We start from the raw sequence: 24,059 nt of genomic DNA on the forward strand, positions 1-24,059 counted from the left end.
TAGAGCTGTCATGGATGAGCCCATGTTTTAGACCTGCTGGTGCTCACTGGTGGGGTGTGGAGCCTGTGTGAAGTAGTGAAGCAGATCAGTTAATTATTGTTTTCTCCTTTCTCATGCACTTTCATGTTTTTGCAGTTCTCATTTTTTTAATGTACATAGTTTATCTTGCTGTTGCAGTCAATTTTTGAATGTTTGTAATGTCATTGTCTGAAATATTAAAGAATAAATATATTGATATTTCATATCCTGGGTTTTGTTTAAATGTGTGGTTCTTGATTCCTTTCTCAATTCATGAACAAACCTTGTCTTAATCTTGTGCTGCAAAAAGGAAAAAATAGCCATCCAAACTCTTTTTCAAGGAATTTTAATGGAAGAACAAACTTCTACGCTGTTTTTCTGTCCTCTGATATCTTCATTCACTGCTGACACGGATGAGGTGCTGCAGAGCATCCAGAAAGGCCGTTGGGTTGTCATTGGTGATGCCATCGAACAGGGGAGAGATGTCGCCTGTTCCAGCCTGTCGTCTCGCCTCTTCTGTTGTGAAAGGGTCGACTCCAAAACCTGAGACCCTGGTCAGGGAAGAGCCTCTCTCTGCATCGTACCAGTCTGCTGCAAGAGGCACAAGGCAGCAGGTTCTCAGGAAGCTGGACTGGACAGCCACCTGAGGCCAGAACATTGGGGATCCCTCCTCCTGCACTGGGTTACAAAAAGGACTCAAGGGACAAGAGCCACACATGAGCAAACAGCCTCAAGATCTGCAGTGACTGGTCACTATTTCTCCTCAAACTGTCATGAATGTAGACAAACTAAAACAAGAGGCATGAAAATGAAAGTACCAGAACTCTGTGAGCATTCCAGGACTCCACAAACCGGCTGATGCCAACACTGGTGACCTGGCATGATAGAGCTGAGACGCAGAATCTGACAACCCCATCCTGCATATCCAGGACTTCCTGGTCACAGATGTGTCAGGCAGGCCTTGATTTTGTAGTTGACCCTGTTATTTACCTACAAAGCCGCACTCGGAGGTCCATCTTCGGACATTTCTGTCTGAAAACCCCCGGATCGGGCGAAACTGACTGCACAGGTGTGCAGAGATTTCACCTGCAGTCATGCCGCTGACATTCATGTCCACTACTAAGTGGGTATAATCGTAGACATTTCCAAAGAAAATGCGCGTTTTTTTAATAGTTTGGTGTCGAGAGTGGAGGACCAAAAGCAAAGAGGATGCAGCAGCAGCAGCAGCAGAAGAAGAAGAAGAAGAAGAGAAAGCTCGACTTCCGGTTTTCCAGCAGCGCAAACTTGAGAACTGGTTGAATTAAAAAACGGCCGTATTTTATTTCCCGACTTTCGTTTGATAAACACATAATAAGCAATCAGATAAATGCTCGTTTTCCGTTTTTTGATTTTCGATTTCCAAACGAAAAACGGGAGACGGCTCGTTTTCCGTTTTTTGTTTACCTTAATCCAAACGGAAATCGGAAATCGAATGGTTTTCCGTTTTTCGTTTACCCATATCAATCCGGAAAACGAATGGCCGTAAGGTACACGGACCTAAAAAGTTCAAAGAGAAAATTGGTTTTTCAACACATTTCTTAAGAAGAGCAGTGGACACAACAACACTCAGACCTGAACTTCCATATCGTTGATGCTGCCATGAAGGTTAGCAAGCTAGCATTAGCATGAAAGCCATGCTGTCAGGAAGAGTTTGTCAAAAAAAAACCCACAAGTTTTAGGGACATATTTTTTTACCTGAAGTTTTCATTCAGTTTGACACTAAGTTCAGATTGTCGTGGTTTTCTGTGGTAACTGCAGTTCTGCGCCATTGTGTTGCAGAGAAGACATGATGGAAACGTCTGCATTTTCAGAAAAATGAAACAAATTTAAATTTAAAGGTTGATATGGCACAATTTCACTCAGGAGGAAATAGGTCTGTACTGATTGGAGTGAATGTGTGGATAAACCTGCGATCGATGAGCCTTGAGTCGGTGCCACTCGATGCACTTCCTCCTGTTTCTGCCAACAAACACCTTCCAATACGTCTCCATCTTTAATGCAAACTTTTATTTTCAAAAGATGACTTTCAGCATATAAAACAACTGTGTGGTTTGGATGTGAAGGTTCCTCCGACCGAAGCTTCTTCACCAGGAACGCCAGGCTCAAACAGAGTCATGCTACTGAATGTAAAAAAAGCGCAGCCATGGCAACGTCCCTGGCGGCCAGAGTGGGTTTAAGCACCGCCCACGCGGCGGCGAGCGCCGAGCGTCTCCCTTCAGGAGCAGCAGCTGTTGAGGAACTTCTTGAAGAAGTTCCTGAACTCGGTGTTGAAGACGGTGTAGATGACGGGGTTGAGCGCGCTGTTGACGTAGCCGAGCCACGTCACCACGCTCATCAGCGCCGGGGGGACGTAGCAGTCCTGGCAGCGGGCCCGCATGGTGTGCAGAACGAAGAACGGCGTCCAGCAGAACAGGAAGGCACCTTGCAAGGAAGAAGAGGAAGAAGGAGAACCTGAGACAAGGAGGAGGAGGAGGAGGAGGAGGAGGAGGGCAGGTCATGGTCAGACATGCTGGAAGACATCAGCTCATGTTCTCTCCACCCGACTGGCTGCACAACCAGGAAGAACAAAAGGGTGGAGGAGCCTCTTCATAAGACACGATATGTTAGATATAGTTTGTTGGATTCTGTATAAGATACAAAAGTGATACCTCTTAAAACTTAAAATGCAGAGGGCTTCATGACCCAAAAATAAATCACTAGCACCTCCCAGCTGTGCACACAGTAACCCTGTCTTATGCTTCATCTATGAGAAGATGTTTTATTAGATGTTTTGGGTGGAATTTTGGCCTTTAAACTGTTTTGCCGTTAGTTTTTTCAAGTTTGACCTTTTTTAGCCACTTTTTGACATTTGATCATTGATTTTATGTACTTGGAAATTCAAACATCTCTTCTCATTTCTTCTGATCTGACACGGCTAAATCATGGTCGTGGTTCACATTTTAATGAGTGCTGCTGGATTTCTGTTGAAAGAAAACAAACTGACACCTGTCACGAATAAGACTGTGATCTGGACAGGAGGAAGCACGATGGATGGATGGATGGATGGATGGATGGATGGATGGATGGTCATGGTAATTTGACTTTAAAAAGGTGAACAGTATATCATAACATTTCAATGATCCTTTTCACAGTATAAAAATCTACATAATAGTTATTTTACATCCCAAAATTATATATCCTATTTTTGAAAGTTTTAAACTACATTTTATGGTCTCTTGGATAATATTTTAGTAATCTAGAGAGTACAAAACTGTATATAGAAAGTTTTTGATATCACTGTAATTTTTTGAAAACAACAGGTCAACGTTCTGCAGTATTATAGCAGTACTGTAGTGTTTTTGACATGATGTAACTATGCAGTTTTCAAAAGTCCATGGAGATTGTGTTGTGAGAACATATAACAGGTACATATTGCACAGTTTTTACATTACGAGTCTTTTTTTACAGTATAAAACTATAAATTAAGGCATTTTAACCAACAATGCAGCATTTTTGAAAGTTTTACAGTATTTCGTTGTAACTTGTAACTTCGGTAACTTGTTGCGATGACAATAAAGGCTATTCTGTATTTTGGAAAAAAAATCAAACTGTCATTCATGATGCTTTTGAATGTACCACAACATTACTGAGCATTGATCTTGTTATGAGTTGACAGGGGAGAAAACCCACCTTCATGCCTTTAGATTGACGTTGGAATTTCTAGGTATTTCATTGACTGTCTGTATTAAAATTAAACCCACAAGGTTGTTAAATGATTGTTCTTTGTCAAATCAGTGACCAATGAAAGGTAAATGAAGTCTGATGGATGGATTTCATCTTTCTGTGTGGACTGTGCATGAGTTGACATGTGTGTCTTTATTGTTGAGCAGATTTTTAGTTTATTATTTCTTAGAATGGATCAGATGTTCCTTATAATCAGGAGCCGAGTTCAGGGACACACAGTAGTGGTGGAGGGGTACATCAAAAATATTAAAATAAGAAATAATGGGAAGAAGATGACCAGAGGCGGAGCGTGGGTCTCAGTACAGAGGGGACGGAGCATTCTCGACAGGCCCTTATGATAGTAATTTTACCATTCAAACAATCCCTCATGGTACCATCAAACAACACACTAATGCTCACTTTTATTGAGCCAAGCAAACCTGTATGCCTCAGAAAGCAGAATAAAGTCACAAACAACCAGTTCACTAACTTGTTTTTTTTTTTTTTTTTGTTCACAAACTTGTTCTGAAGAACAAATACACATACGCATGCACACACAGGCACACACACAGATACACACAAAAGCAGCCTGACAGACGTCAATCTCAGAGCGTCCGCTGTCCATGGTGCTGAAAACTCAGATAAAAAGTCACGGGCTACATCTGTACCATGTTTGATACAGCTTAAATATAAAATGAACACAGCTGGTCTAAAATTATACAATCTATTCAGATAGATATAGACACAGCTATCTATATCTTTTGGAATTCACGTATATTACAAAAAAAAAAAAAGACTCGGCAGTCTCTTGTACTCAAGGCACATTCAAATAGCCAGGTGTTTAAGACCACAGCATGCTGATAAAGATAATATTTTTGAAGGTTTCACTGACTCACCAGTCGCTCCGATGTTAGGTTTTGGGTAGTACCGCTAGCGGCTAGCATAGTGTTTAGCATACTGTTTAACTTCCCTCCAAAGACTTCAGATCAAGTGCAAAAGAAAAAACTCGTTCAGCTGGCTTACAGCTCTGATGCATTCATGGACAGTCATAATGTAAGAATTGGCAAATTGGAGCCCACAATCATATGGTATACCTTCTCTCACACACTGCACACTTTATTATAATAATTTACTTACAAGTAAATGTGAACACATCACATGAAACGGGGCCCTATGACCTTGTGGGCCCTGGGGCGACCGCCCCCTTGCCCCCACTCTGGCTCTGCTACAGACGATGACTATTGAGGAGAAAGTTTACTGGTCTGTGGAAAAATGGGACAAACTCCACGCCCTCCATCTCAAATGCAACAGAGTCTTGTTCTTTCACTGCCTCGTAAGTTCTCTTATGATAGTCTAGTGTTGTTTTTCTGTGTCTGTATCCTCCAAAAGAGCGTTACCGTAAGGTTAGCTAGCTCGCTAAGTATTTGCTTCCATGAGTCCGAAGGCTGACAAAGCCTGTTAATGTAGATTTTGACACATAAATGCTTCAGGAAGATGTTTACTGAAATATTTGTATTAATATGACAGCTGTATACACTCGTAATATACAGTATTTCATAACTTTGTTATCCAGTTTTATGTATATGAGCTTTGACCTCCTGGTCTGCAGAGACTCTTGGTGAGTTCATCAGATCTTTATGGACCACTCAGTCCAGTCCAGAAAAGTCAAAACTGTTTGTATGAGCGTGTCTGACACAGAAAGAGAGTGAGAGAGGATCATTTGTCATGACAGTAATACAGGAGAAAGTATAAAGTAGCAGGGATAGTGAAAAACTGCCAATAAAACACCAATAACAGTGGAAAAGTACAAGTAAAATAGCAGTAATCATTAAAAAACATCAATAAAGTATCAATAAAAATAGTAAATTATCATTAAAGTACCAGTAATGGTGGAGGGTTTAATTAAAGTAGCAGTAATACAGAAAAAAGTGTCAGTGAAGTACCAGTTATAGATAAAATGTATAAAAAAATATTTCTGGTGGAAGAAAGATAATGAGAAGAAGGAAAAAAGAGGGTCTGGGTTTAAGAGTTATTGCTTTTCACCAATTTCAGAGGCAGGCGCTCACACAAGGAAAAAAATGTGTGAATACAAGCTTGTTCTTGATGAATGAACCTTTTCTACTTTAAGCTGGATGAATTTTACTGCAGTTTTATTTGTGATCTCGATGTCTCTGGATAACGAACTCTTCTCTGACAGGTCAGGCCAATCCAACATGGCCTTGGTTGGAAAGATCCTCTCTTTCTCCACCTCGGACTACCAGGTGGACGAGATCCTGTGCAGCGGCGCCTTCGGGACGGTCGCCCTGTGCACCAGGAAGCCGGATCGGAGCTCGGTCGCTATAAAGATCATTGGCGACCAGCAAGCCATCGCTGACTCTCAGCATGAGGTGAAGTAGAAGAGAAGTCTGTCACATTTCTCCTGTTTTCTCTCCGTTCAAAACCACTGAGTCCCACCTGGGACTGCATGTGATCTGCTGTGATTCCAGTTGGCCTGTCTCAAGCTCAACGTCGTGCAGTGGTTTGACTCCTTCATGGCTGGGCAGCGTCAGTGCCTGGAGTTTGAGCGGCTGAACGTTACTCCGTGATTTCTTGGCCAATCACTCTCTGGGACTCCAGGAAATTCGCCCCATCATCCATCAGGTTTGACTTTCTTACCTTCTTTATTTGTGGGCTGCTGTGTTTTTCTCTCATGTTTTGATTTACTCATGATTCCAGCTAAAACATCCTCAGACAGTTTTCTTCTCTGAGTCAGAATAAAGAGCTTCAGCGGGTTTATTGATGATTGATCCATGTGTCTTCAGTTCTTTCAAATGAGTGAGGAACCCTGGAGTCCGGGACGTGCAGGTGGTTTTAATGTTGCTCTGCACTCTGTTTCAGATGGGTGAAGCCCTTACGTTCCTTAAGGGCATGGGGCCGATCCACGCCAACCTGAAGCCTGACAATGGTCAACCATGCTGAGTAACCATTCTGGGTCAAACTGATTGACTTCGGTTTGGCCCACAGCGACCCTCACAGGCGGACCGGCCACCTGCTGGGAACTCTCCCATACACGTAAGAATCCAAACTTTGTTCTCCAGATGTAGAACATCTGTGTCAGTAACTGAAGCTGACAGCTCCGTTTGACCAGGTCATGGTGACTGAAGTGTGTTTGTGTCGTCCTCAGCTCTCCGGAGAAGCTGGTTGGAGCTCCCTTCACCGAGACCATCGCTGTCTGGGCGAAGAGCCAACATCGAAGCTCTGATTCTGCTGTCTGAGAACACGTTACAGCAAATGATGAAGATGACAGACTTCTTCACACAGATTACTGTTGAAAAAAGAGTCGACATCGAAGGATCAAAAAGCGACGTCGCTATGAACACTTGGCCGCCACAAGCCAGTTCTCCCTGTGGGAACATTTCTGACACCTCCTGCTTAAAACCCAAAAAGTCAGAAGGATTGTGAGGCCCCGCTTTCATGGTCTGTACTCATACTGAAAATCAAGATCAAGTGAGCTTTTGCCCTTCTGATTTCGCCTTAAAACTTCCACACTAAAGGTTTTCCTGCTCCTGGAATTTCTACAAAGTCATCAACATGTTGACTTGTTGACTTTATGAATGAACAACATGTCAGAAAACTCATATCTGCCTGAATGGTTCCAGGAAAGCAGTATCATCCCCCAAACCCCCCAGAATCCTGAGCGTGATGAGCCAGAGGGATCTGGTTTCACTGAGGGGAGGATGGACTCAGATTCCCACCTCGACACAGTGTCAACACACTGAATATACAACTTTAGACTGTCAAAATGCCATGATATATAATTTTATATTGTATGCAAGAATATTTTATTGAACAATTCTGTTGGGTTTTTTTTTTACAGTATTAGACGTGGATGAAGTTTCAGAATTCAAATAAAATGATGGCAGTGACCTTTTAATTTATATTCTGAGTCTGAGACCTTGGTTACTCAACGTTTCAAGTGAAAACGTATCGTTTATTGTGTAAGAAAAGTTTCACGTTTATATAGCAACATTTTGAAAACGATGTTCGTTTACGTGGAAACTTCAGGAACACTGAAACGTGGCCCTTGGTGCTGTTGGCTCTTTTTGTAAAACGAAGCCCAAAATGCTCCGAAACTTTTGCTTTCACTTGAGGACGTTTAAACGGAGCTGAATATATTCTCAGACAGAGTTGTATTTCAATACGTTTTTCACAAAGTTATTTGAAACTACTTTTTCCTGTACCTCTGTCAATGCCGCCCCTCTGGCAGAACCTCTACACCGCTCTTTGAATTCTGCTGCCAACTTTGATTCAAATATTCCCCTCTTTTCTGTCTTCTCAACCCACAAGACCCGATGCAGGAGAATTAGCAGCGCGCTGGAACGTGCGTTTAAGCGAGCCTTACGTAATAATTGGATTTCACATTAAGTAGCTACGAGGATTAGCAGCAGTGTGCTAAAGGGAAGCGCTTGCATGCATTAGGACCCGGGCTGGCTGCTATTATTAGACACGGCTGGTGTCAGAGCCTGCCAGGCCTTCAGGTGCCTCTGATCGCTGCTCACTTCACGGCCGACCCGCCGGTCTTCAGCCAGCATGGAGGACAGAGCAAAGCAGGAATGTCAAGTACAGGTCACGCTCTGGTACCGAAGCAGCTCAAACTCGAGCCGACGGCCGCCGCCGTCCTCGCGCATGTCGGAATGATAAGAGTTTGATTCTGCAGCCCTGATCTGGCTCCTCATCAAAGGAAAGCACGCTTGATTTGTAGCCGTGTGGTGAAGTGAAGCCCCCTGAATGGAGCTGGCGCAGTAAAGCCGGCTCCACAGGCCTCTGTTTGAGGCCAACAGTCCTGTGATCAACTGCTCATCTGTTCAGGTTTAACCTGCCGGGTTTAGATTTAACCTCCTCAAACAGAGGAGGAGAAAACAGGAGATGTAGCGTTGAGCAGTGCAGCGTATGTGTGACCGGCAAAAGAAACTAAGGAGACAATGTAACTGGGAAAACAACACAGACAAGCAGATACAAATAGATCTACGATGTTCCCTCAACCTGGACACCGGGAATATAGAAAATGTGTCAATGAATCATCCCCCAGAACACAACTTTTTTAAGCAGTTCTGAGCAGGAATTTGTGGATAAATTGTCTGAAATGAAACCAACAACAAGCTCTGCTAACATAAGACTCACAAGTCAATGTTTTAAGAACACAAACCTACTTATTTTTAAAGGTCCCATTTTATTCAAAAAATCCACTTTGGAAACTTTATCTAACAGTAATCTGTGTGAAGGAAATCTGTCATCTTCATCATTTGCTGCAGTGTTCTCTAACCGTGTTCTCAGACAGCCGAATCAGAGAGTTTCCCTTCATGATGTCATGTGGGGAAACAACCACACCTTCTGATAATACCCCCAACCTCTGACAACAACCCCGCCCTCTGGAGGCGGAGCTCTGCCGTACTGATATACTGAATCAATTCAGTATCATAAGAAAAACGATAACAGTTACTCTTACAGCTAGCAGGAGCTAGCGTTAGCTACTTGGTACAAACTGTAACAACTCACACAACCAGACACAGCAAGAGGACTGGGCCATAATGTGGGGCGAAGGAGGGCTGAACTCACCCACGACCACCGGCAGCACCTTCATGGCCTTGCGCTCCCGGCTGTTGATCTTGGCCCTCTTCCTCCGGCGGGGGTCGGGATTGAACTTGATCTCGGAGAAGCTCACGGCGGCCACGGGGCCGTCCCTGAACTCCGGCGAGGGGAAGGGCGGCTCCGGGGACGGGAAGGCGGGCGGCTCGTCGGGCGCGTCGGCGGGCTCCCGCTCGATGATGGGCGGCAGCGGCGGCGGCAGCGAGGCCAGCGGCGGCAGCGAGGCGGCCGCCTCCTGCAGCTTGCGGCAGGCCTGGATGCTGCTCTTCAGCTTGGCCTTGCGCGCCTCCTCCCAGCGCCGCAGGCCCCGGAACATTCCGCAGTACAGCATCAGCATGATGGGGCAGGGGATGAAGAAGGAGCAGACGGACGAGTACAGGACGTAGTCGCCGTTCTCCAGCTTGCACTCGGTGGGGTCGCGGCCCGGGACGTTGTTGATGCCGAACATGATGGGCGAGGCCACGGCCAGAGCCAGGATCCAGGTGGCGGAGAGCAGCACCGCCTGCCGCAGGTCCACGTGCTTCCTGTTGTAGTTGAGGGGGATGGACACGGCGATGAACCTGCACAACGCCAACACACCTCCGTTAGGCTCACGTATCTCCACATATACTGGATCTGATTTAGAATTCTCACAGAAATAGAGGTTTAACTCGTGATCACCCAGATTGATCACAGTCATTCAGCTGACTCGAAATAAAAAGTCAAAGTTCTCGCTCATTGTTATTTTCTGACATTTCTGCAGCCGTCAGATCAAAGTCAATCCAGTTTAGTCCACAGGTCTGCAAACTGTATCACCAGAAGAGCCTTGTTCTCCAAACTCTGCACTGAATATGATTTACCTGGAGTCACGAAACGGGTTCAAACCTTGAAAATACAGATTTAGAGCTTAAAGAACGGAAGTTGTTTGGCTGTTATTTCCATCCATCCCTCCATCTCAGCTGTTCTAGATGCTGTGATTATTATTTACTCTGGATTGATGATCTTTGGGCCACCGTCACAGTGGAGCAGCACTGAATTAGTGTTTAGCGGTTTCAAGCTGGGCCTGAAGACAATACTGAGGGCGAAGAAAACCCACAGGTCTGAGCAAATCTGTGTCACGGCGGAAGAGAAAATCCACCAGTGAGGCGAAGGTGAGAGGAGACACTGACAGGTTCTCGGAGAGGAGCTTAAATGTGGAACACACACGCACACACACTGAAGATGCTACACACATCTTCAGTCGTCTGCACACACACTAATAACGCTATGATTTCCTCAGGCGTGGTGAAAAGCGTTTTCTTGATAGAGAAATGAAAGTTTGTCAGACTGACACACCTCTGTCTCCTGTTACTGCCGTCAGCGAAGGTTCCTTAATTAAAAGAGAATGAATGAATGAAAGACCATAAATGTCAGTAGAGATAATTCTCCTCTGTCAGCCTGACAGCTTCACTCCGATAGTGCTAACAGAAAAACTGGATCAGGGTGACGGCCGAGTCCTCCTGTTCCTGTTCCTGTTCCTGAGCTAATCTCTGTGTTTATCACAACTTATGTCTGCAGGATGACTGAAGGTGGAACTGATGACATTAAAGTACTTTAACTCAGAGTTTACAGACACCATAACACAGAAATTCATTCATTCATACTGATTAGTCACACTTCACGTCGGGGACGCTCCATCGATCCACACAAATTAAGTTCAGTTCAGAGAATAAACACTGAGGTAACCACAGGTGGCTGCAGAAGGGCAGGATGGGACGGAACAGAACAGAACATAGAACTCAGTGGTGTCGTAATGTGTGTTTCCTCAGACGTTGAAGCCTCAGTTGCTCAACAAGCTTCAGTTCTTCAGTGTCATGAATTCAAAACACAGCTTTTCCAAACATCCTAGTTTTATTTTGATGCTGACCTTATTCTGCTTTGAGCACAGAAACTCAATTATTTCACAGAAATCCCCCCCCCCCCCATAGTATTTGATATAATTTCCAAGTCCGAGGACATGATCGGAGGAACTGCATCTCTAGAATATATTCTATTAATCGCTGTCAGAGGTTTGTAATTTGTTGTTTTGGGACATTTTATTTCTTGGTATCTCTTGAGAGTTCAGCGTCTGGAAGCAGGAGAAGCACAGCCTGAACCTCCAGCTGCTTCTGGTTGCTGCCAGTCAAAGAAAATCCAGGAAGTTCCTCATTCTGATCCGAATCCAGCTTCCTGCTCACCAGTTAAGGTTTCGTTGATCATCTCAGGATCTCCTCACCCTTCTGTTGGACTTCCTGTAAAGTCGCCTCGCTGAGGGCTGTTGAGCCACAGTTTGACCATCAGAGCTCCAGAGAGCAGCTTCCCCTCAGTGTGAGCATCCGCAGACCCTCTGGAGACCTTCTCCTGGTTTATTCAGCTAAACTCTCCAAACACCGCCGGCCTCTTCAAAAAGCTTCGGCGCGTCGCCATCAGTCGGCGTTAGCGTCACCGCGCTCCATCACTCTCCACATAATCACATTTTCTGGAGCTGGAGCATGTGATTCCAGATCCTTCACCATCAGCACAGACCGATAATCTGATTGGGAGAAGGGAGGAGAGCCGAGTGGAGCAGCAGATCTCGGCCGGAGACTCATCCGTCATGTGGGCCGAGCGCTCCCCTCAGCCCCCATCCCTCTTCAGGGCTTTTAAGGGAAACACACTCAGAGGTCGTGGCCATATTTCAGCATCAGCGTTCACCGTGGTGTGTGTGTCCGACGTTCTGATGGCGTTCTCCTTGTTCCTGACGCATCGCTCCAGGCTGATTAATCAGCTGGATGTTCCTGAACGGCCCGACATGAGACCGATTACAACTCCGCAGTCTGTGAGTTGTGGCTCCGCTTTAACCTTCCAATCAGCTGCCCGGCTTCTCTGAACCTCCTGAAGAAGCTCTGTTTGGCTGAAGGATCTGCACCCGCCCCCTCACTCCAATGAGACCAGAATCTGACCCAGAAACCTCCCCGGGTGATGAATCTGATCCACTGACTGACCGTGGTGTTTCACTGACTTTCCTTTAACGACATTATACGATCTCTTTCTTGACGTCATCTCAACCATTTTTGAAATATTCTTCAGAAGAAGGCGACCCAGAGGATGAATCGTATGTTTATTCACTTTTCCAGTCACTGTCCTGTGATGCTGAGGCCTCGAGTGAAGCACGTGTAGAACTGTGGAATGAAATCTCACTCAGCGCGACCCAGATACCCGTCAGTCCCACCGGACCGATCCCAGAGACGCCGACGACTCTCTCCAGCGCTTCCTGCCACCACTGGCTTCGTTTTAAATTTCTCTTTGTAAAATATCACACTGGCTTCCCCCTCCCAGCTCCTCGGGCTGACATTACTTTAACCTTCACAGCTCCGAACACTTGACCCAGATATCAAACTCCCCAGAGGACGAATCCTCCTCAACCGAAACGGACTTTTCCTCCACATGATGCTGGTATTTATAGTGAACCATCTGAAGAACCACCGGACGGACCTGTGTTCCTGTTCCTCAGAGGACGTGTCTGACGGGAGGAACGTTACACACTCTGCTCCAGCTCTCGTCTTTGAAGGACTTTGAATAATGGGATATAGTTTAGTCGTTTTCTTGATAGAAACAGACAGATCCTACGTTTTCTCTTTTATTCCTGCTGAGCAGATCGTGGTAGATCCGCTGGTCAAGTCAAACCTCTCATGCTTTAGGGGAAAGCCGTGACTTCTCAGTCAGAAGGTTACTGGTTCGATTCCCTATTTCAGCCACGTAGCTCTGCTTCCTCATGACACATTGCTAATGTCAGGCATGCAAGACTTTACTTTTGAACCAGGAGGTCCGCCACGAAGGATTCTGGTCTGAGTAAAGACCTGAGCCACCGACCTGTCGATGCTGATGGCGCAGAGGTTGAAGATGGAGGCGGTGCACAGCATCACGTCCATGGTCATCAGAGCGTCACAGACCGTGGTGCTGAGGGTCCACACACCGTCCTGGAACTGGAACACACCAGAGAAACGCTGAGTCTGCTGACGTATGAACACCAGCGATCACCGTGCCATCTGACGCTTTCTGAAACGGCTCACCGGAAAACACACATCAAAACACACATCTGTTAATGCCAACACAGGATTCTTCAGTTCTCCCCATAAGCTGCAACACGGTCACTTTTCAGTTTGTCTCAGTGGAACATTGTGGACAAAACCCGCCTCTGGAGAGACACTTCTCCATTCCGAATGTTCCTTTTGCTCCAGAGTGGAAAACAGCCCATAAGCTGTGTTTTGTTCTGCCTCATGGAGAGCCACACACTCCTCAGAAGTCACATTAAATCTGGTTTCAGAGCCGCAGTGACCAATCAGGACATGTCTCTGTATTATTATCGGAGCACGTTTTCACACTCAGTACAGAAAAAACTCTACATTTTAGCTGCAGCATCGGTGATTACATGAGATTTAATGATTCATTAACGTCAAAAGTCATCACATTCAACTACTGTAAGTAAGACCTGTCTTACGTAAGTAAGAATGTGATGAATTTTGTCATGATCTTGGTTTTGACTTGGTCTTGGGATGTTCTGGTCTAGGTCTTGGCTTGATCTTGGCCCCTTACAGTGTTGCTCTTGGGATGCCCTGGTCTTTGTTGTGACTCAGGCTTTGTCCCTTAAAGTCTTGGTCTTGACTTGGTGTTGGGATGCTCTAATCTAGATCTTGACTTGGACTCGGGCCCCTAAGGTTCTGGTCTTGTCTCGGTCTTGGAATGCTCTGGTCCTGGTCTTGACTTGGTCTTGGGATGCTCTGGTCCTGGTCTTGACTTGGTCTTGGGATGCTCTGGTCCTGGTCTTGACTTGGTGTTGGCCCCATAATATCTTGACCTTGTCTCGGTCTTGAATTTCATTTCAGTAAAGTTTTGTGTTTACACAGCAACGTTCTGAAAATGACCTCCATTCAAGCGAAAGAGCAGAGAGTGAGTTTCTTTCACCGGTGACGCTGAACAACATCCAGCAGACGGAGCAGTATGGGTCCAGTTTTCTGGAGAACTCTTCACTCTGACCGTGGAGCAGGTGCACAGGTGCAGCATTTCCGTTGTCTCTAAGGAGTTGAATCCAAACATTTAGGTTTTTTTTTTTTTTTTTGCCCGTTAACTAAACTGCACAATCATAACATTTTCAACTAGTTTCACCAAAATGTTGCATTTTCAGTTGGTCTGAGCAGCATCGTCATGTAAACAGACACCCAAAATACATCCGCGGTTTTGTGTTTTCGCTTGAATTGACTGTGGCTGTCAGACGGTTTAAGGATTCCCCAGGCGGACCGAGGACCGCCGTGCTTTAAAGGGGAGGTTTACCTTCATCACTTTCAAACAAATGTTCACTGAGACCCAGGGCTGGCTGGTATAAATGGGCTAGCAGGGCTGAGCCCTCCCAGCACAGAAAGACAGCTAACACAAAAGAGATGAGAAAATTATTTTTTAAATAACTTACAACAGATTGTTTTAAGTTTAGATAAAACCAAAGGTAGCACCAGCACCAATCAGTCAAAAGGAAAACATAGAATCTCTCTAAATGGGCTGATTTTTCACAGCCCCAGCAGATACATTCATATCGTTCTTGTAAGTGATTGACAGGTGTCATGTCCCGCCCCCCGTGGTTTACTGAGCATTTTGGGCTAGCTTCAGTTAGCCCACAGGCTACTGACTTTTGACCAATAGCAGCGAATTAACGCAGCGGGGCTGCTGTTGGTGCCAGAGTGAAGAAGGAGGGAGAAAAAGTTCAGCTATGGCGGCGTCAGCATGAACCAGGTGGATGATTTGCTTCGATTGAGTGCTCTTGCCACGCTGTCTATCGAGATGGACTTCATCCAAAAGTTACCCGACTTCAACGACATGGTGATTAACCTGTTTGCATCCCAGAAAGGCGTTGATGTGAGCTTCTTTTCAAATAAGGTCGGCCCATGTCGACCTGTTAAAGGACTGCGACGCCTTGTTTTTGCTGAGTGAAGGCGTGTTTGGCTACATGTCACCAAACTGCTGCAGCAGGCTATCTGTGGGCAGTCGTTGAAGTTGGATTAGAACACGTTTGTAGTGCGTAAATATATATGTGTGTGCATGCGCGCGCACGTGTGTGCGTGAGAGACAGAGCGAGAGAGAGGGAGAGAGAGAGAGAGAGAGACCCCACTAAAAAAGTGTAGTGTACCTGTAATTGATGTAACTGTGTATCACAGGTGATGTTGCTTTAGCAGCTCTGTTAACTATTCAATCGGTATAATGCAAGCATTTGTAAGCCCCCCCAACAAATGTCACCCCCAGCCGCCACTGCTGAGACCATTAAAAACAAACAGATCTAAAAGAAGGAGGATGAACGGTGGTGAAAGTGAGGGGCCCCGGCCGCCCTGCTGCCCTGGAATCGATCCAACATGTGGAGGAATGTACACACTCTATTCTCTCAGCTCTGCGGACAAAGACTACACACTGTAGCCGCACAATGACTGCAGGTCAAGCAAGGGGTTAACCGGAGGTCAGGAGTGTGTGTGTGTGTGTGTGTGTGTGTGTGTGAGGAGCTAGGACACAAGCATCAGACCAGTCAGTGAAGGCAGCAACACTGAGAAGCTGAAGTGACAGGTCACATCAGGTCACCGGATGACTCCTCCCCCTTTCAGGTGCAATGTCACAGAGGGGGCGGGGCATTTGTCTGGTGTCCCCACACACACACACACACACACACACACACACACACACACACGCACGCACGCACAAAAGGAAGTTGGATAAATAAATAAATAAATAAATAAATAAATAAATACCTCTGGGAATAAACGATTAAATAAAATCAAATTAATTTGAAATAAAAGATTAAATTGTATTAAGTAATAGTAAATTCTAACAATAAAACACATTTTTAAAAACCAATTAATTAGAAGAAAAACTACAAAAAACTGTAATTACAGGATAAATCAAAGTATGATTAAAGAATAATAAATTCCAGGAATAGAAAGCTGAGAACAAAATTGAATTAAGTAATGGGTAAATTTGTTTCTCATGTTTCTCAGAAGAGGAAATAAAGAAATGTTTATTCTTCGAGGAGTTCAGGAGAAGTTTGAATGTCTTCACAGCGTTTGGCTCTGCAGGCGGTGCTGACCGTTATTCTTCCTCTAATCAGCCGTTCAAACTGAGAAAAGTGACACTTTGGCAGCTGAGACGATCCACCTGCTTCAGGTTTCCCTAAAGATAAAACAGCCTGAAGTCTTTACAGATGTGGAGCAAACTGAGGCTGGAGGTCCAGCTGCTGACAGCAGGCATCACGTCCTCCAAGACCGGTCGCTAAATGTTCAACTAAACAACTGAAACTTTATTATCAGCTAATAATAAATAACATTTTAATAAAATACATTTAATTCATTCAAGAGTCATTCATTGTAACAACAATCTATTTCTCATATAAATGCTTTAATTTAGCTGTTATTAGTCAGTTAAAGGCTTTTTTACTGATTCACTTATCACTTGTTTTTATGTAACGTTTGAACTTAACTGATCATTCAAAGCCTTTTTATTTGTCTGTCATTCAAATCATTTTATTTACCATTTAAATGCTGTTTTTACGCCAATTTGACCTTTTTCCCATTAATACTTTAATTGAGAATTTTAATGTTTTTATTGAGCTTTTATTGGTGGGCACTTAAAGGCTTCAAAGTTTTTTTTTTATTCCAAGGCTGTTTCTACACTTTTTTTTTAAAACGGCTAGAACACAAACCCCTATTCTCTACATCAAATGAGCAGTTCTCTGAGCATATTTAATAAAACTAGCCCCCATTCACCAAAACCATGAACACACTTCATATGAAGACACGATTCACAGAACACACTCCTCCTTTTCTCAGAAATCTAAAGACATTTTGACTTTCTAACCGTGCTGAGGCTGAGGGTAACGCACAGCTCTGAACCAGCTGCTCCCATAAAGGGTTTCAGCGAAGCCGGGACGGACAACAGGGTGACAATCGATGAGGATTTCAACAGTCGGCAGGTGTGGCAGGGGGTCTGGGTCTCTCACAGGACATCTGATCCTGGACTTCCTGACCGGGCGCTCCCAGAGGGTGAGGGTCTCGGACTCCACCTGTCCTCAGCACTGAGCGCCAGCACTGACTCCCCACAGGGCAGTGTACTGAGCTCTCCAAACCCTCGACGGCACCCCCACCCACCCGGAGAGTACCATCATCCCATCTGCAGATGACACCACGCCGTCCAGGGCGAGGTGGAGCCACTCTCAGCCTGGTGCACCACCGACAGCCTCATCCCGAACACCTCCAAGCCTGAGGAGCTGATCGTGGACTTCAGGAGGTGTCAGCCGGACGTTCAGCCCATCATGGTAAAGGAGGACCGGGTGGAGATGGTGCCAGACCTCCTGACCTGGACTGCTAACTCCACCTCCATCCTGAAGGAAGGACAATCTAAGAACTGAGCTGTTGGCATATATATTTGTTGTGCTTCAGCTTCAATGACAAACAAATTGATTCATTAATTCATTCATTCATCCAATTTGCAAATAACTCTGTTCAAATTGTTAAATTAAGGCTCACATTAAAGACCACAGCGAGCACAGCTGGCTTCATTCTTTAAACTCAAGGAATCCAAACTGAAGACAGGTGCTGCTGATGTGAGCACTTCTTAAAAGCAGCTCAGAGCTACAGTCTGCTGAAGGTCCCAGAGGGACCGGACAGGAGGGAGGGGATCAGGTCAGGGAGGGAGAGCAGGACTAACTCACCCTGTCATTACAGACCAGATGTGAGCAGCAGTCATTCACCCTGTCATGAAGCAGGACGACCAGTGACAGTAACTGACAGTCTGTCCAAACGCTAGCAGGACCTCAGAGGACACCTCTAGAGGACAGCAGGGACTGCTGGTCACCTCACGAGACTGGAGGATGACTGGTTTCATGGTCACTGATGATTCTATTGAAACAGCAGAGTATTAAATACCAGGTGTGATCAGGTGTGAAGGGAGTGCCGTCTCACCTCTGAGTAGACGAACAGCGGCAGCACGAGCACGGCCAGCATCAGGTCCGCCACCGCCAGGCTGACGATGAAGTAGTTGGTGGTGGTCTTCAGCGCCTTCTCCGTGAACACGCTCAGGCACACCAGCAGGTTCCCGCAGATGATCACCACGATGAGCAGCACGCCGAGCACCAGCGCGGGCAGGTTGCGCCCCGCCGCCTCCCCCGCCGCCGGCGCCGCCTCGGCCGCCTCGTGCGCGCTCAGGCTCAGGTTGTTCGCCATCCGCGCCGCGGCTGCTCGTCCGTCGGTCCGTCCCGGTCCGAGCCACAGCAGCTCGGCCAGCCGGCGCTCATGAAGCCGGGAGACACCGGCCGCGGCTCTGCGCTCTCATCCCGGTGTTCCCCGCGACGCGTCCTCCGGTGCGCTCCGGTGCGCGCTTTACGCAAACCGCACTGTGCCTCAAGCGGAACGAGAACAGGTTCCGAGAGGCGAAATGAACATTCAAACACACGGAATCCTCCCCCGTCCGAGTCACAGGACACCCCCGCGTCCGCTGACACGCAAAAGAAAGCAGCAGAAGTTCATCCAAAGACGCATGGAGCTGTCGGTCCGTCCGTGGGTCTCCGCGCCCCCTCCCCGGGTCCCCAGGTCTCCGGCACCGTGTGGGTGGCGGGCTGGAGGTGTCTGCGGCTCCGCCCGGGTTCACCTGCAGCCGGCTGAAGGCCACCGGGGCCGCATGAAGCGATTAAAGCAGCTTATCAGCTGCGCTTTACGCGGTGTCCTTCAGCCCTGAGCTCCAGCAGGAGACACCGGATGGCCATCTGGGAGCGCGCGCGCGGGCGCGTGTGCGAGCCGAGAAGTCACCACTTCACAAAATATGGCCCAACAAATTTTAAAATATCAATAATCCTCCATGAGATTCAAAAGCATTCACGAATTTAACTAAAAATAAAAACGTAAATATCTAAAACTGACGAAAAATATCAACAAATCAAGTTATAAAAACTAAAAAACGTTTTTGGGGAAAGTTACAAAAGTTTTCAAAGGCTTCTGTGTGTGATTAAATATATAAGATTATTCAACAATTCACTTTAATACTAAGTATAACCAATAAAACTGACTAAAACAACTTTAAACCACAAGAAAATATAAAAAAGAACCACCAATAAAATAAACAATCCAGCTGACAACGCTACTAAAGTCAAGACATTTTTTTAAATTAAACATACATCACCAAAAAGCTCACCTGAAATCATAAAAGGACTATGATTATGTTGCATTCATGAAATTCAAGAACTATAATTAGACAATAAATGTTTTATTCCTGTTTTTATCTGTGTAATTATTAGATTTATTTCCTTTTTTCCACTTCCTTCCATGTTTTTTCAGCAGATTTACCTTTTTGTTTTGATGTAATTTCCACTAAATTTGAAACTTTGCTCTGTATTTCAGCTGTTTTAGCAGATTTAACAACATTTTTGGTTTTAGTTTCGCACTTTTAACGTTTTTTTTTTGTTTTATCCATCTTTTAGCTGCTTTTTTTTTAATCTGTTTTTTTTTAATTTCTTGTATGGTTTTAGATTTTTTTTTTTTTTGGTTTATTTTTGTGTGTGGCTCTTTCCTTCATTTTAGCTCTATCTTTTGTTAATGTTTTCTTGTTTTATAAAATGTTTAAAAGCTTCAGCTACGTTTATTCCAGCAGTTTTATCATTTTTCTCAGTGCTTTGATTCAACTTTTTGTTAATGTCACCATTTCATTATTATTTTTCTTTTTAGTTTTAGCTTTAGCTCTTTACCAATCAGCCCATTTTAACACCACTCCTAAACTATATGAGGCTTTAATTTCAGGTGTTTGTTTTGTTGAACTACTTTCAGACTTTTCTCATGTTATATTTTCCTTTTCAAACTTGCAACATCACCTCTCAGTCATTTCTTTTTACAAATTAAAACAAACTAAAAGTCATTTACTTCAGTTTTTAAGTTCAGCAGACCTGAAATACTATGTACTGCCACAAGGGGGTGTTTTGAGCCACTGTAAACTTTCGGGTCTATTTTTTATTATCCTACATAAAGTGTTGTAAAAACATGACTTAGAAATAGTGCTGGGTACTGTTAAATGGTACCTCAGTGGTACCGACCGAAAAACCTCGGTATATACTGGTGCTGAACAAGAGACGTGCGTACGGGTATCAGTTTCGGTTCTTAAAGTTGCTGCGGCGGTCAATAAACATGCGCAGAAATGATCGTTCAGTTCTTCTCTTTTGCTGAAAAAACACTGCATCGCATCATTGAACATATCACCACATCTTACCGGCTCACACTCTTTTTTTAACAGCATGCAGAGAGAGCCTGCAGCGGCTGCGGCGCCCTTCTTCCTCTGTGGTGTCTGTGTAAAATAAGGTTGAATATGCAAACAGCACCCCTGGTGGCATGAAGTGCATATGCAGTCACGAAAAAAGTACCATTCAGGAACCGGTACCGTACGTGAGGTATCGAAAAAATACTTGTACCCGAAAAATATCTAACGGTACCCAGACCTACTTAGTAAAAAATGTGATAAAGTGTGAAATTGTTCAAAAACTTTTTAAAGAAGGGTTTTGTTAAACAATGTGCTACAAAAAAGTGACATTTGTGAAAAGATATTTAAATATGTGTTCATCAAATGGTGAAGTGTTAAAACCGTGGTTAGTTTCTGAGGCTGTTTCCACAATAATGCCTCTCAGAAACACTCAAAACACAACTTGCTGAAAATGACACCGTTTTCAAAATGTTACCGTGTAAACGAGAAACTTTTCTGAAATCGAAACACCTGGACGTTTAATTCTGGAACAAATAAAAGAGTAAAGAACTGTGAAAACTGTTGGAACTAAATGAAATTTCAGTGGAAATACGATGAAATCTCAGTGACTTCATCTCAGAAACGAGATTTCTGAATCTGCATGCTTTATTTTTGGGTCGTCGTGTCATTTGTTCTGAATGGAACATCCTCAGACTCCTGCTTTTCTGAACTAGCCGCTGAGTTTGCGTCTGAAGAGGAAGCCGGCGGCCAGCTCCACGGATCACTCAGATTAATTAAAACAAAGAATCCAGAGTGTTTGATACGAGGCTGTCGGAAGCGCGGCGCCTCTCGGCGTCGTTTAACGTGACGTCTGATGTCAGGAAGCCTCGACGGGAGGAAACTCATTATGTGAGCAGCGGAGAAACGGACAGGTTCATTATGAGGGAGGAGGGGAGGTCAGACCCGCTGCAGGGAGGAAAACCTCAGCATCAGACCAGGGAAGACCTTCTCTTGCTGCTTTAGCTTTTCTTAGCCTGTCTACAGTTTGAATCACTCTGCTGACCCCTGCTGGTCACGTTCCAACATTACAAGGACAAATAACAGAAAACCAAGAGTCCAGTTTTTTCTTATTACTCATTTAAATCTGGGAACTTTCAGGAAAAAAAAAATCTAATTTATGAAAACTGTTATGACTTTAAGGCATGATCCGGAGCAGCAAGGTTTCAGGAAAGCCCCCCCACCCCCCCACCCCTCCCCCCTCCACTCATTCCGGCGGCTCCAAGTCCCGCTGTGGTGTAAAAAGACGCTCAAAACGCCATGAGACCTGCAGAGGTTGTGGTGGAAACGGGGTCTCAGTCCTGGAGGGCGTGGCTCAGCAGGAGGTGCGGCCGCAGCACGGCCAGCACGGGGCCCCCGGGGGCCCCCCCAAGGCAGTGCGCCTGGTCGGCCTCCAGCCCATAGGCCCGCAGCGCCCGCAGGGCAGCGGCGCAGCAGCTAATGCCGCCGCTGGCCGTCAGCACGCCGATGAGGACGGGGCTGTGGAGCAGGTCGAAGCGCCGGCGCAGCTCCCCGAGACGAGACAGGAAGAGCTGCAGGGACGGAGAAGACACGGAACACTGTACTGGAGCCGTGGCAGCCACGAGCAGACAGGAAGACGGAGAACAGTGAGGAACACGAGGAACAACAGGAACATCACAAACATGAAGAACACCAGGAGCACAAGGAGCAGGAAGAACACGAGGAACATGAGGAACAGCCGTGGCAGAGACATGAGCAGGGGGTTCCTGTTTGTACCGGAGCAGTCTGTCCACTGGAGGGCGTCACCGTGCCGTCTCCACAGAGCAGAACCCGGAGCTGCTCCGACGGCGCCGAGGCGGCGTTCTCGTCCAGCAGCGCCGAGAACACGCCTAGAACCACAGGTCAGGAGAGGAACGTCACATCGGACCCACGGTTCCTTCAGAGAGTCAGAAGAAGACACGAGTGGCGACCTTTCTGCGACGCTGCCGACACCTCGCTCCGGTCGGTGGACAGAAAGAGACCGACGCCATGTTCCAGAAGAGAACCGACGAAGTCCTCCTGACCCGCGAAGCAGAACCGGCCCACCTCCAGACCTGCGGAGGAGGAGGAGTGAAGCAGCCGCCGGGGGTCGGGGTGGGGTCACTGCGGTGTGGGGGGGTTACCGTGGTGTCTGGTGCTGTTCCTGATGTTCTCCTGGCTCTGCTGCTGGGGGCTGTCGGTGCTGATCAGAACCATGTCGAACAGCAGCGTCTCCTCCGGGTTCTCCTGCAGCAGCTGCCGGTTCACCGTCTGCAGGGCCTGGACACACACGCATGCTGGGAAGAGTTCACACACACACATACTCACACTCACACACACACCTGCAGCAGAGGGAACGCCACGCCCGGTCGGTACACTCCATCACGGTCTTCAGCCGCTGGTTCAAACACAGCGTGAGACGCCAAGGCCACGACCAGCGCCTGACCGGCGTCTTTCTGCGGGACAGACACACTCATCAGAATCCCAATATGCACATCTTTGAAGTTTTTATAATTTAACTTTTTTCCCAGCATGCTTTGCAGTGATGCATGTCTCCATGAGGTGTGAGTGATTTTGGCCCAAGAATACAAGTTAACAATCAAGAATACATGTTAAACAGTACCGTCTTTACTCTCTGCGTGTTCTCTATGATGCTCTTCAGCAGCTGCACATCCATTTATTGCACATCTCTAACTATTCGTCAAGTTTTATCAGTTTCCTTTTAGTTCAAACCCGACGGGACACTTATTTAAATGACATTACTGTGCAAACGCGGGCTGTTTTGCACACCATTAGAATGCCGATGTCAAGAAAAACATGTATTCAGTCACACATTGGAGACTTTGTGGGGGGTTTTCTTTGAATAACATGACTTTTGGCTAAATTATTTGTTAAATGAATGAAGCTTGGTGGGAAACCACAGAAGACGGTGAGATCGTTCCGTTCACTCAGACAGGAATGGAACTATTTTATTTTTCTCCCCGTCTTACCTGCTTTACGTCGGTGTTCTGGACTGTAGAGACCATGGCTACGTCTCCGGTGGGACTCTGCAGCTTTTATGTTGTCGGACTGCCGTTTCGTCCGTCATAAACAGCAGTTTAACCACACATTCCAGTTAAACAGAAGTCCCGGATGGTTTGTTTTGCTTCCGCTTGCGAGACGAGACGTGAACCCCAAGAACGCTGCGTGATTGCGTCACTTCCCCCCCAGGCAGCGCCTGCCCAACATAGACCTAAAATAAGTAGATAAAAGGATTTTAAATAAAAGTAGGCACACATAAATAGATACAGAATGAGAAGTCAAATAGATAGTGATAGATGAATGTGGCGGGACACTCTTCAGTTTTATTATATCAGGAGGCTTTTATACCAGAAAAATCATCAAAACTCTACGAGTTTCCACATTTTCATAATTTG

At 45.8% G+C, this 24,059-nt stretch overlaps 2 protein-coding genes across 2 annotated transcripts; both read right to left on the reverse strand.

Moving 5' to 3' along the window:
* Positions 1 to 2,112: 2,112 nt before the first annotated feature.
* drd4a (dopamine receptor D4a) lies at positions 2,113 to 19,811 on the reverse strand. Its single transcript, XM_030095643.1, has 4 exons — positions 18,351 to 19,811; positions 13,234 to 13,346; positions 9,355 to 9,944; positions 2,113 to 2,478 (listed from the first exon to the last, which is right to left on the reverse strand). The coding sequence occupies exons 1-4, from the start codon at positions 18,609 to 18,611 to the stop codon at positions 2,273 to 2,275; spliced, it is 1,170 nt and encodes a 389-aa protein (XP_029951503.1). The 5' UTR covers positions 18,612 to 19,811; the 3' UTR covers positions 2,113 to 2,272.
* Positions 19,812 to 21,129: 1,318 nt separating this feature from the next.
* Positions 21,130 to 23,831, reverse strand: LOC115391404 (cytosolic 5'-nucleotidase 1B). Its single transcript, XM_030095646.1, has 6 exons — positions 23,634 to 23,831; positions 22,986 to 23,099; positions 22,788 to 22,923; positions 22,596 to 22,718; positions 22,402 to 22,514; positions 21,130 to 22,196 (listed from the first exon to the last, which is right to left on the reverse strand). The coding sequence occupies exons 1-6, from the start codon at positions 23,667 to 23,669 to the stop codon at positions 21,960 to 21,962; spliced, it is 759 nt and encodes a 252-aa protein (XP_029951506.1). The 5' UTR covers positions 23,670 to 23,831; the 3' UTR covers positions 21,130 to 21,959.
* Positions 23,832 to 24,059: the final 228 nt, after the last annotated feature.

Source organism: Salarias fasciatus, chromosome 7, assembly GCF_902148845.1.
Source record: "Salarias fasciatus chromosome 7, fSalaFa1.1, whole genome shotgun sequence".
In the NCBI taxonomy this organism is placed as follows: Eukaryota; Metazoa; Chordata; class Actinopteri; order Blenniiformes; family Blenniidae; genus Salarias; species Salarias fasciatus.

What these genes read in the sequence shown, in the direction of transcription:
- drd4a (XM_030095643.1), bottom strand. Translation starts at nt 18,611, where the DNA reads ATGGCGAACAACCTGAGCCTGAGCGCGCACGAGGCGGCCGAGGCGGCG. An exon ending in CGCTGTTCGTCTACTCAGAG is followed by an intron (nt 13,347 to 18,350) that starts GTGAGACGGCAC and finishes GGTGTGTTCCAG; the next exon opens with TTCCAGGACGGTGTGTGGAC. An exon ending in GGTGCTGCCGGTGGTCGTGG is followed by an intron (nt 2,479 to 9,354) that starts GTGAGTTCAGCC and finishes CTTCCTTGCAAG; the next exon opens with GTGCCTTCCTGTTCTGCTGG.
- LOC115391404 (XM_030095646.1), bottom strand. Translation starts at nt 23,669, where the DNA reads ATGGTCTCTACAGTCCAGAACACCGACGTAAAGCAG. An exon ending in AGAACACCGACGTAAAGCAG is followed by an intron (nt 23,100 to 23,633) that starts GTAAGACGGGGA and finishes TCTGTCCCGCAG; the next exon opens with AAAGACGCCGGTCAGGCGCT. An exon ending in CCAGTGGACAGACTGCTCCG is followed by an intron (nt 22,197 to 22,401) that starts GTACAAACAGGA and finishes CCGTCCCTGCAG; the next exon opens with CTCTTCCTGTCTCGTCTCGG.